The 13,426-nt window shown below is 43.2% G+C and overlaps 1 protein-coding gene across 2 annotated transcripts; it reads right to left on the minus strand.

Annotated features, from left to right (window-relative positions):
- Nucleotides 1-726: 726 nt before the first annotated feature.
- On the minus strand, nt 727-7,647 carry rangap1b (Ran GTPase activating protein 1b). 2 transcript variants are annotated; one of them, XM_061663934.1, is made up of 16 exons: nt 7,551-7,647; nt 7,103-7,219; nt 6,897-7,024; nt 6,085-6,144; nt 5,776-5,955; nt 5,535-5,669; nt 4,907-5,065; nt 4,710-4,823; nt 3,735-3,834; nt 3,524-3,608; nt 3,215-3,383; nt 2,786-2,869; nt 2,607-2,709; nt 2,415-2,503; nt 1,394-1,515; nt 727-1,320 (listed from the first exon to the last, which is right to left on the minus strand). In XM_061663934.1, the coding sequence occupies exons 2-16, from the start codon at nt 7,212-7,214 to the stop codon at nt 1,242-1,244; spliced, it is 1,719 nt and encodes a 572-aa protein (XP_061519918.1). In that variant the 5' UTR covers nt 7,215-7,219; nt 7,551-7,647; the 3' UTR covers nt 727-1,241. The 2 variants fall into 2 exon arrangements, with proteins under 2 accessions (XP_061519918.1, XP_061519919.1); XM_061663935.1 differs by lacking the exon at nt 2,786-2,869.
- Nucleotides 7,648-13,426: the final 5,779 nt, after the last annotated feature.

A 13,426-nucleotide genomic window follows, 5' to 3' on the forward strand; every position in this document is an offset into this window, starting at 1 on the left:
AGTCAAGTGACCCAATTCTGTATATTTTGCGAGCGTGTCATGGCAGCGTAAATCGAACCCCCACCCCTCGCCACATAGAGTCAGCTATGTTCAGATTAGAAACCGGGCTCTTCCAAATGTGGTCTAAAATCCATCTGCCAATGTGAACTTGACCTCATTGAAAACACATTGGGGACGTCTGCACAAACCTTTCACTGTGGTGGCCACGAAATGAAGTAGTCAGTGGAAGTTTTTGCTCCTTTGAAAACCAACCGTCAATGGGGCTGATGAGGTATTGATCAAACTTTGACCGGTAAATATTTTCCCGATTCCTCCTGACACACGTTGGGGTGGCCGCTGCCACCGCCTGCCCCTGCTGTAAATCTTAACTACATCAATATGCCACGTTAGAGATGTGTCCTCCATTAAAAAAGCAAAACTGCAGACGGCATCCAGTGGAGTAATGTGGAGGTTATCTTCATTAGGGGGGCGAGTTAGCCCAGGCAAACTAAACCTATGTAATATTTTGAAACATATTTTTTCTTTGCCTGTGCATTTTGAGTCATCCAGGTCATGGGAATCCATAATGGTTTAATCAAGGCAACCGGACTCTTTGTTGAATGTTTTTTATTGCCTCCTGAGGCAAAAGGTTTAAATAGGACTTAGGCAACTATGTTATCTGGCTAATGATTTGTATTATTTGTTTACAATAGTTTACTTCTGTGTTGAATGAGGCTTGCGGAGACATTTTTGTGCAATTTGTATTGACATTTTATTGGAATTGAGCACTGCGACCTGCAGTGTAAAGTGGTTCTTTACGTTTTTAAAACAGTAAACACCAAAAAGAGTGACGAGCACTAGTTTTGATTGTCCAATTCTAGAGTCACAGAGAGCTGAGAATCAAGTCCCTGAAATATGGATATATTGTATTAAGAGTAAGGTATGCCTGAATGAAGGAGATGACTCCCTCTTTGAAGTGGTATAAAAGTGCAAGCTTCCAAAACAGAACAAAAAGCTGCCAGTTTACTGTAAACTTCCACCCCCCCCTCAACAACTACATCTCCGTTTTTTTATCATGTCTGTGTATTTTCTATAAAAAAATATAAATTCTAGGAAAAATAAAATATCAAAATGAGGAGATGCTGGACAGCCTTAAAAAAATAAAATAAAATTTACAAATGGGTGGAAAACAGTGGTTGTAGAAGCCTCGGTTTCGGAGGAAAATCTATCCCAGTGTGTCTCTCGATGGTGGTTAATCAGGGTTAGTCGAGGCATCTCTTCTCAAGCGCGGAAATTAACCTGTCCACACTGCTGCTGCATGACTTGAGAGCCTCGCGGTTCCTGCAGAGTCGCACAGTGTATAAATAAACACCCCATAATGGCAGTGTTGCATTTGTAAAGGTGTCATTCCTACTTGGACAGGATGCAGTGAAGCAGTGAGGCGTGGTGCTGGGCCAAGTAGTCCTGCTGGACTGCATGCTCCAAACACAACAAGTGGCCCGGGACTAGCGCCACCTTTTTCCTCTTCCCTTCTCCCTGAAATACAGGGAAAGTAAATACAAAAGTATACTTATCTGAATGTATTGGTTGTATTACGTTCGACACAACAGGTCATTGGGATAGCACGCAAACATGGATTGTCCATAGATGCCACAAGATGGTGCCACAGCACAACTTTTCTATTTGACAGTGCTTTGGCGTCATCTTGTGACATTTTAGGGCATATCAGCAAGAGCACAAAACAGCAAAAAGGGAGGATAGGTGAAAAAAGATGAGGTGCTAATCGTGAACAGGCGGGGCAACACCATATGCAATAAATCTTGATCCTTGGGGTATTTGTGATAAAATAATGCCACATACCATCTTACGAAGACACCTCTGAACTGATTTAAATTCTGATTTAAAAAAAAAAAACATCTCCTTGAGTGCGCAGGGTGAACTAGTAGTTGGCACATCTGCCTCACAAGTTCTGCGGTTCAGGGTTTGAATCTTGGCTCCCGCCTTCTTGTAGGGAGTTTGCATGTTTTTCCTGCACTTGCGGGTACTCCGGCTTCAACCCAAATTCCCAAACCATGTTAAGGTAATTAAAGACTAAATTGTCCGTAGGCTTCAATATTGCATTCCACAATATGTCTATACAGTATGCGCCCCGTGATTGGCTGGCGACCAGTCCGTGGTGTAAAACTCACCCAAAATCAGATGGGATTAGGCACCAGCTCACCGTGGATCCTAATGAGGACCAACGAGCACTAATGAAAATGAATTGATGGATGTCTTCTTTTTTAACAATTCTTATTATTTGGTTGTAGTGTAGAATTTTACCATCTCATTCAGACAGCTGCATTAATAGTTTCCCCCTCTCACATAGCTGATCCAAATGCATTTTTCTTGTTACAAAATGAGACCGTCAGTATGGGAGGGGGCTGCAGTGGTACCTTAAGGACTCCCATGAGGACCAGCAGTGTGGAGAAGGTGACGTAAGTCTGGAGCGCTGAACTGGAGAGAAGCTTCCTCAACAGCATGTCTGTGGGAAAGAGACACATTTATTACATCTTATAGAAGACAGAAGCCAAGTGGTACAAGATCTATTGCCTATTTCATCCTCAAAGAACCATCTTAGTACTAACCAAAGGTTTCCAGGACTGCCATCTTTGGCACTGGTTCCTCACAGTACAAAGAAGCCACTTTGAGAAGGACATCGACGGCCTTGTGTGGATGCAAAATATTCACCTGGTGAGAGGAAGGAATATGATTGAGTGTGCACTGAAACATTCTGTCAAGCTTTGGGTGCCCCTCCCACCACCACCTCTGGTAGCAGATGTCTCCTCATTTCTCCCAGCTGGAGAAGCTTCTCAGCAGACGGGCATTCAAGAAAAGATAAGACCTCTTCCTAAGGTACCACACAAAACAGCTGTTCTTTATATACACTCACCTGCCACCGCATTTGGTACATTAGGTTATATCTGGCTTTACAATGATAGTAATGCCCAGTTTTGTATTCAATTAACAGTATGTTTATCATTGAGGTTGACGTGAACTGCACTGCTTCCTAATCAAGAGGTATTTCTAATATTCTGACACCCTCATGTGGATAAGGTAACCAAAATATGAAAACCCTCTGATTACGATCCAGTTATACACAAACTACAACCCCAGTAACAAACATTAAATTGATTCCTTTCAGACTGAACATGAGTGTGTTTGTAAAGGAAGAATTGTTGGTTTGTCATCTTACAGGACACTGGGATATAGAAGGACTTTCTTCATTTGCCATCATTCCATTTTCTTTAACAAAGTCGTCCTCATTGCAACCGTTATAGCCGTTACTCGCATCAGCGTCATCATCATCTTCATGTTCTCCCTCGTCATCATTATCCTCTTCATCAGGTTCTCCCTCATCGTCACTACAAAGAAAAAACTGTTGGAATCAGAATAGGTCGAAGCAAACTGCAATTCTTTCTTTCGGTTATTTGAATTGATTTTTTACAGTGTATACAAAAATCACACATACTCCCCTCTCCACCCAACTCCTCCAGAATTTTACCTGAGTGAGGCCAGCATGTCTCCTTTGTCCTGGGCCGCCATTGCTTCCCTTAGGGCTTCACAACCCTCCTCGCCCAGGCAGTTCCCTGTCATGGTCAGACATTGAGACACACACAGACATTTGGACACACAGACACACACACAAGTCGCACTGAGTAAAACAAATGAAATAATTCCCTCTGCCTTGTTTGTTTCATGGTTAATGTGTCTACCGTTCAGATCCACTTTCTCCATGTGGGACTTGTCCACAAGCGCCTGAGCCACCACCAGGGCCGCTGCCTCTGTGATCTCACCAAATGACAAATTCAGCTCCTGTTGGCAGACACAACAGAATTATGTAATAAATTACCTGAAAAAGGGATTCACAGACTTTATTAAAACCTTTAATATGGAATTTGATCGATCTAATTCTTCTGTCAACATGTTTATGTTGTTTAGGGACTACTGTTGGTCTTACTGCAGTCTTTACATCCTGTCCTCATTAAGGTCAGAGCTGAGCTGGACAATCACAATTTAGAATCTTCAATGAAGCTAACATGCATGTTTTGGGAATATGGGAGAGTCCAGAGTACCAGGTGAAAACTCACAGGAAGACCTCATCTAAGATTCGAACCCCGAACATCAGAACTGTGAAACAGATGTGCTAACCACTAGGTCCATGGTTTCTGCCTAAATTGACTGTTGTAGGGGGGAAAAAAAAAAAACTATTTTGAAGATAAGTGCTTTTCATTTAACACTAATAAATGTGTTCCCATTGGACACCTTTTGGATTTTCTCATGCAGGGGAGCATCAAATTGAATTACAGCACAGCAGAAAAGAAGTTGCACTACCTAGAGGTAAAGTTAGTTAAAGTTTCATTGACACTTTTAAAGTTTTTGAGACATATTGCGATATTAAGTTGTGTGGAAACCAGGCCATGGTGTACTCTGCTGCTCAAAGTCAAATGGGATAGGCTCCAGCTCAGCCACAATGGCTGGAATTGCTGGAAAATGTTCCAAATTCATCAAAATTAAAAGGTCTGTGTTCAGCTCTCAAATAAGCAAGATAATTATGAGAATGCTCCAAATGAAAATGTAATTTTTAAGAAAGGTTATATATCTAATGTATCAAAGTGGAATACAAAATACTGCAGACAAAAAAAAAAAAAAAAAGACAGAGGCCTCAGTTTGCTGAACAGTTGGCTGACCTTGAGGACTGGCAACCCTTCTCTGAGGACCGCTGCCATGGCGATGGCACCTTCACAACGGACCAAGCAGTCACCAAAGTTGATCACTTGGATGTTCCTCAGGTGTCCCAAAGCCTTTCGGGGCCAACAGAAGTAGAAAACCAGTGTCATATATTTTTGTCTTATGAATATGTTGGGAGTCAGTCAAGAGGCGTCACCTGAGCCATAGCCAGCGTTCCCCTCTTTGTGAAGGTGTTGTCGTTGAGGTTGAGCACACGGAGGTCTTTGTTGTGTTGCATTGCCGAAGCTAAAGCTGTCACGCCCGCATGGTTGATGCCGTTCTGGGGCATGTGGACCTCCTCCAGGCTGCCCATCAACTGAAGTATTGGGTTCAAAGGAATTAATACAGGATAAATAAACATATTTACAAAAAAACCTAATAACAATAACTTTGACACTTTGTTGACTTTGTTTTCATGATATTATTATTGTAGTCGCAACAGTGTAGAACGTCACAGAGATGTTTTCACTATTCCACCCCTCTTTTGCAATGATATTAACCAAACTAAGAAAAACTGAATTTAGATCAAAATAATTTCAACCATTTTCTATAATGCTCGTCTTCATTAGTGTCACAGCTGAGCTGGAGCCTATCCAAGCTGAATTTTGGGTGAGATATATATATATAAAAAAAACCTTACACACCAATGGGTGTTTTCGAGTCTTTAATGAATATAACATGTTTTGGGGGTATGGGAGGAAGCCAGAGTACCCGGAGCAAACCCAGGCAAGCATAGGGAGAACATGCAAACTCTTAGCCACTTGAAGCCATGCACATATTTTTACCTGAAAGGCCTTGGCCAAGGCACTGGCTCCTTCATTTTCCAAGCGGTTCCTCCCAGCGACAAATACTCTCAGTGTGAGTGGAGTGCCCTCGGCCAAAGACCGTCTTTGACACTCTGTCAGCACTTCGGCTAAGATCTACAGAGACCACATAGTATTTTCATTAGGAGCTCCACCATGGAAAACAGTGTGGAAATGATTTGTAGAGGTTTGTCATGAATTATAACATAATTTACAAGCTCACCTTTCCTCCTCCAATTCCCATCCCACAATTATTGAGCCTCAACTCCCTCAAGGTGTGGCAGGCAGCGCTTCTCAACAGCTGATCGATCCCCTTCACGCCATCTGGACCGAAAGCATTGTCGCTCAAGTCCAGCACTGTCAGACGGGCCCCGGCGGTCATTAATCCACTGCCCAATGATTTCTGATAAAAAGGAATTTTAGAAATGTACTTTTCATATAACCTCACGTGTGCTAGTGTCTTCAATGTACTGTACTACATATAAAGTCAAAATTGTTGTGTATCGCAGTCATGAATACGTCAACTTCTCACCAGGGCCATTGGGATTTCAGAGCGCAGTCTTCCAGTGAAAAGGTCACTCCAGTAACATCTCTATATAAAAAAAAATATATATATATATATATATTATTATTGCAAGACGATCAACAATAATTATTTCCTGATTTATTGAGGATTAAGCGGTAAGGAAAATGGATCGATGGATGTTCCCAAAAGTTATACAGCAACTATATATTTAAAAAAAAATTCTTTCAGCAATTCAAGTTAAAAAAAAAAACAATTTTATATACCATGAAGCTTCCCTAAAGAGTAAAATATTTCATATTTTTAAAAAATATTTCTTATTTACTTTTAATGATCGTAGCTTACAGCTCATGAAAACTTCAAATTCACCATCTTAGGAAATTTGAGTATTACAGAAGAAGTTTGGATATAGAAATTAGGTAGAAATTGGCCTTCTTATGATATTATCGCATGCATTTAATGAATAGTTGCACTTAGTTATGTAGATCCTTACTATATTAGTTTCAATTTTGTGTTGAAATACAGTACTGAAATTAACATTTTCATACGATATATAATCTAATTCATTTAGATTTAATGCAATCACATGCATGTATAATAGAGAAGTGGGAAACTGTGGGCATAAATTTTGACTTTTTTAATACTTTTTTTCGATTATTTAACAGGAGATGGGCAAAATATAGCTGTTAGTATCATAACTGTTCCGTTTAGTTTGATTACTGATGTAGTAGTTCAGACATCTCTGTTGAAGGATAGGTGTATATAATAATGGAGTGAGTGGATAGCAGTCATACAAAGTTCTTTGTGTGGTAAATGTGTACCTGAAGCTGCTGTTTGCTTTCCAGGGCCTTGGCGATGGCTCTGGCTGCGTCCACGCCCAAGGTGTTTCCCTCCAAGCGCAAAGCTCTCAAATCCTGGTACTGTTCTATCTCCTGGACCAGCCCTTCCACTGTAGGCGCACAAGTGGTCAAGAAAAGAAACGGGGAGCATTTGATTGAGATCAATGGACGCTGGCGGGCAACCACACCTGACTCTGCGTTGTCCAGCTTCAGTCCCAAGCCTTTATAGCTTAGCTCTCCATCCCCTAAATGGGTCTTTGAAAGAGCCTGAACCAGCTGGGCAATGTCATCTGAAGCCATGATGTCTAGGGAGAACCCCCCCCCACCCAAAAAAACCAAAAACAAAAACAATTAGGTCATTGTAGGTAAGTTTTGAACAACTTGAGCATATGCGCCTAAGTGACGTTCAAATTAATAGCTGACGTTACTCAAACGTGCAACTGACGTGGAATATAATAATACTAAGAACAAAGACGGCTGGGCGTTTAGCTCAACCTGAGCTAGCAGGTGGTACTGCGGATTTATCAACAGCAGTACAAGAAGCAACGTGCTTCGTACGTATGTTCAGCCTTCACCGAGAAGAAATAATGTGGTGATACGGAAAGCAGATATAAGGGAACAAGAGAAGAATCTTACCACCGAGAGCGAATTCCGCCCAAATGATAGCGAAAACGCCGTGAAGTGAAGTTGAAGAAACACGCCGGTTGGTAAATGTGTGACATCACGTCTTCCGGGTTTTCTCCCGGTTGGCTTACGTCACGCTAGCTGGAAACGCTGACGCCATTTAATTCATTCTAAATGTTCAATTTCGCCACGTTCATTGCTAAATACATATAATGAATACATAACACGGTGTACTGTAATATATTTATACAACTGTATTTTGTCATGTGTGTTATATAGAACGTTTCACCATGACGTCACACGCACTTTCAGGTGGCAAAAAACGGTGCTTTTAATTTAAGGTAAGTTTGACGATCAGATTTAACATTGGAGATATTAACAACGTCTTACTGATAGTCATCATTACATTTTGAATTGTTGAAATTTTCATTCAAGATATCTGTAATTGTGACGAGTCGAAATATGACAGAGAGATGTCTGTAATTCAGTTGTGCCTAGTCAAAATAGAATTACTAGCAATATCCTATCGCGTAATATCCTATCGCCAAATGATGTCACTTTTCCCATTCATTTATGTGCGGTTTCTCATTACAGATATCTCCATTTCATTTCATCTATAGGCAAAGTTTAAGATACACACAATTTGATTCTGACTAGTCATAATTCCAGTTCAAGATAGCTACTTCATTTCAGTCGGTTAAAACTAAATTTAAGAGATCTGGGTCATGTAGATACCTTGAATTGAAATGAATAAAAAATATCTGTGAGACGATGCCCCCTCCTGGAGCCCGCACCTTATCGTGGTGGAGGGAGTTTGTGTCTCCCAATGATCCTCGGAGCTAAGTTGTCTGGAGCTTCACGCCCCTGGTAGGGTCACCCGTAGCAAACAGGTCCTAGGTGAGGGACCAGACAGCACGGCAAAAAGACCCCTATGATGAACAATATGGATTTATGTTTCCTTGGCCCGGACGCGGATCACTGGGTCCCCCTCTGGAGCCAGCCTCGAAGGGGGAGCTCAAAGGCAAGCGCCTGGTGCCCGGGCCTGCACCCATGGGCACAGCCCGAAAGGGTAACGTGGGTCCCCCTTCCCATGGGCTCACCACCTGTGGGAGGGGCCATAGGGGTCGGGTGAAGTGTGAGCTGGGTGGTGGCGGAAGTGTCTTGGAGACTCGGGTGAAGAGCGGGGTGGAGCTGTCAACTGATCACCATCTGGTGGTGAGTTGGCTCCGACTGTGGGGGAAGATGCTAGTCCGTCCTAGCAGGAACTGGTCTGCTGGGAACGTCTGGCAGAATCCCCTGTGAGAAGGAGTTTCAACTCCCACCTCCGACAGAACTTTGCTCATGTTCCGGGGGAGGCGGGGGACATTGAGTCCGAGTGGACCATGTTCCACGCCTCCTTGCTGAGGTGGCCGACTGCAGCTGTGGCCGTAAGGTAGTCGGTGCCTGTCGTGGCGGTAACCCCGAACCCGTTGGTGGACACCAACGGTGAGGGATGCCGTCAAGCTGAAGAAGGAGTCCTATCAGGCCTTTTTGGCTTGTGGGACTGAAACAGCTGATCGGTACCAGCTGGCCAAGCGGAATGCAGCTTTGGCGGTCGCTGAAGCAAAAACCCGGCATGGGAGGAGTTTGGTGAGGCCATGGAGAAAGACTTCCGGGCGGCTTTGAGGAAATTCTGGTCCGCCATCCAGCGTCTCAGGAGGGGGAAGCAGTGCACCATCAACACTGTGTATAGTGGGGATGGGGCGCTGCTGACCTCGACTCGGGACATTGTGAGTTGGTGGGGAGGATACTTCGAAGACCTCCTCAATTCCACCCACACGCCTTCCCATGAGGAAGCAGAGTCTGGGGTCTCTGAGGTGGGCTTTCCTATCTCTGGGGTTGAGGTCACCGAGGTGGTTAAAAAGCTCCTCGGTGGCAAGGCCCCGGGGTGGATGAGATTCGGTCAGACTTCCTAAAGGCTCTGGATGTTGTGGGGCTGTCCTGGTTGACACGCCTCTGCAACATCACGTGGACATCGGGGACAGTGCCTACGGATTGGCAGACTGGGGTGGTGGTCCCCCTCTTTAAAAAGAGGGACCGCAGGGTGTGTTCCAACTACTGGGGGATCACATTCCTCAGCCTCCCTGGTAAGGTCTATTCAGGCGTGCTGGAGAGGAGGGTCTGTCGGGAAGTCGAATCTCAGATTGAGGAGGAGCAGTGTGGTTTTCGTCCTGGCCGTGGAACAGTGGACTAGCTCTTCACCCTCGGCAGGGTCCTTGAGGGTGCATGGGAGTTCGCTCAACCAGTCAACATGTGTTGTGTGGACTTGGAGAAGGCGTTCGACCGTGTCCCTCGAGGAGTCCTGTTGGGGGTGCTTTGGGAGTATGGGGTAACAAACCCACTGATATGGGCTGTTCGGTCCCTGTACGACCAGTGTCAGAGTTTGGTCCGCATTGCTGGCAGTAAGTCGGACTTGTTTCCGGTGAGGGTTGGACTCCGCCAAGGCTGTCCTTTGTCACCATTTATTACTTTTATGGACAGAATTTCTAGGCACAGCCGAGCCGTAGAGGGGGTCCGGTTTGGTGGCCTCAGTATTGCATCTCTGCTTTTTGCAGATGATGTGGTTCTGTTGGCTTCATCAAGCTGTGATCTCCAACTTTCACTGGAGTGGTTCGCAGCCGAGTGCGAAGCGGCTGGGATGGAAATTAGCACCTCCAAATCTGAGACCATGGTCCTCAGTCAGAAAAGGCTGGTGTGCCCTCTCCAAGTGGAGGAGTTTAAGTATCTTGGGGTCTTGTTCACAAGTGAAGGATGAATGGAACGGGAGATCGACAGGCGGATTGGTCTAGCGTCTGCAGTGATGCTGACTTTGTATCGGTCCGTTGTGGTGAAGAAGGAGCTAAGCCGAAAGGTGAAGCGCTCAATTTACTGGTCGAGCTACGATCCTACCCTCACCTATGCTCACGAGCTGTGGGTCGTGACCAAAAGAACAAGATCCCGGATACAACCGGCCGAAATGACTTTCCTCTGCTGGGCTCTACCTTAGAGATAGGGTGAGAAGCTCAGTCATCCAGGAGGAGCTCAGTGTAGAGCCACTGCTCCTCCGCATTGAGAGGAGCCTGATAAGGTGGCTGGGGGATCTGATTAGGATGCCTCCCAGACATCTCCCTGGTGAGGTGTTCCAGGCACATCCCACCAGGAGGAGACCCCAGGGACGACACAGGACACGCTGTAGAGACTATATTTCCCAGCTGGCCTCATAATGCCTCGGGATCCTCCCGGAAGAGCTGGATGAAGTGGCTGGGGAGAGGGAAGTCTGGGCATCCCTGCTAAAGGTACTTCCCCTGCGACCCGACCTCGGATAAACGGAAGAAAATGGATGGATGGATGTAAGATGATGCCTACTCAAGTGTACCCCCAAGGTAACCCAAGACGGTGGGAGAATGACAACCGTAGGGTTATCAGTCTGTCAGGATGGATTCCGTGGTATTGACCGATGCAAATGGAATATCAACAATGTGAGCAAGATGCATCTGTGGGAAAGTATGTAAGAAGAACCTGGGTGGCTTAACAATACATCAGGCCAGGTTAAAACTCATTCACTGCCAGGCCTCCATGTTAACATGGATATTTGAATTCAACAGCCATCATTGGCAGTGAATGAGGGTGCAGGAGAGCCAACTACAGCGCACAGTATCTGATCCTGGTGAGACAGACAAGCCTGGCCAGAAATCACACCACACTCACAGAGCTAAGTCCCTCCAAGCAGAAGAGCCTCAATCCCAGTACTTTTGCCCAACAGAAGCGGTCCAAGTGGCCTTCAACTAACAACCAGAGTATCTGGGCACAATGTAACACCGATGTGAGCCAGATTGTAGATTGGCAGTAACCATACTCTGCAAAGTCTTTATTGAGAAGAACTGGAAGAGCAAAGAGGAAGGCTATCAGATGTGTGTCTGAAGCTGCGGAGAAATCCAGCGGATGCCTTTGGATGAAGAGGGCAGAACCATGGCCTCCACTGGGAGACAGGCCAGGGTTGATTGACCCTGGTGAGGTGTCTGTTGAAAGACTTGAAATACACAGTGACTCCAGATAACATCACTGAGGATGTGTCCTGGCTAGCACAACCGTAGGATGTATCTTGTAACAACCAGCGATAAATTAATACAAAAAAATAAATACATAAAAACATTTTAGGTAGCCAATTTTAAAAAAGAAAAATGGCTGAATTAATGCAACCATTACAGGACTCATGATGATGTAAATATTCAATGGGCTGGATTAAACAGAGCGGGCCACAAATGGCCGAGAGTTCATACTTTTCCCACCACTGTTCTTGATGGTGAGTCCCTCCTTGCTGATGATGGCCCCTGCAAGAATCTCTGGCTACCCACTGTCCACGACTGCCCTAGTGAGTGAGCCATTTTGTATTACTGTTTGAATGTGTAGTCATTGACCTCAAATAGGAAATACATACTTAAACATTAAAAATGTCACAATTAAGAACGAGTTATCTCACCTTTCCTATTCCTCTGAAAAACTAAAGAAGCTGATTTTAAAATATTGAAATGTATATGTGCAATGACTTCCATCAAAGGTTTAATTTTGATGTAAACATTTGTTCTTTTTGTAATTTAGACATTGAAACCTCTTTTTGCTTGTATCTTAACAGGGGCAATCCAATACTGGATACATTGTAATAATTAAGTTTTCCAAGGTTAACATTTCAACGTATGAAAGTGATCTTCAAATGGAGAACAAAAGAACAGAATTTGGGAACTTGAGAACTTAATTATATTGGCAGAATAATTTGTTCATAAATGTCATTTTCTGAAAACCACCCCAATATTTTCAGCCTGACTAAATGAAGTGATATTATATAAAAAGTGTAAAATACTGCAAGCTCCCAAAAGCCTCATAGTGACCTTCATTCCTGATTTTTTTATATGTTCCTTACATCTAATTAATAATGTGTTATTTAATCACAAATTGTGCTTGATGCGGCCCAGAAAATAATTAATTAAAAAAACAACTAGAAATGCATCATACAAAGATTTATTGCACCGATACAGAAACAAAATATTGTTTTCGGGGTATTATCAGATTGTCTGGAAGAATAAAATATAGCTTACATAGAAACAACATCATGTTCCACAAACAATGGGTGGAAAACACTATTTTTTCGCTTTTTTTTTGATAGCCATGGAATATAATTTGACCATATTTGGGGGAAAAAATTATAGTCATTGATCCTATTGATTATGAAAGTGATCAATCACAGCCCAGCTTCAACTCTTTTAGTCCTCTCTACAGGGTGAACAGATGGAGGAAGTTTCTAAGCTTAATGATTGGTGGAAGAAACATTTTGAATCATAAATGTGACAAAAAACAAAAACACAGAGTTTAGATAGAACTTTTCAATCAAAAGCTGTGTTGTGGAGAGATCCCATTTGAAAAATTTTGGACTGAGCAAAGTCAACTTTTCATTCCGAACAAAGTAAAAGAAATACACATCAAAACTATTCATAAACAGCAACTCCTTTTTATCAAAATTCATCAAGGATTTTTTTCCAGAATATTATTTAGAATTGAAAAATAATTGATAAATCACTTATTTTATGAATATACCATTTCTCAGTTATTACGGACTGAGGCTTCTGATTTATTACAGTGATCAATATAAAAGAAGAAATTGTCTTGTTTCTATGAGGTAACGACAAACTATCATAAAGACTTAAGAGAATGCGGTATAACCTTTATGGCTACTCGGCAAATGTTATATTCACAAATCCAGGGTGACGTCATGTAAGCCAAATAGTCACTTGTTTTACTCTGAGCTAAAACTATTGTATAACTCACAAGATGATTTAAAAAAAATAACTCGAGTAGGAAACGAGTGTATTATTCCA

Source organism: Phycodurus eques, chromosome 19, assembly GCF_024500275.1.
Source record: "Phycodurus eques isolate BA_2022a chromosome 19, UOR_Pequ_1.1, whole genome shotgun sequence".
In the NCBI taxonomy this organism is placed as follows: Eukaryota; Metazoa; Chordata; class Actinopteri; order Syngnathiformes; family Syngnathidae; genus Phycodurus; species Phycodurus eques.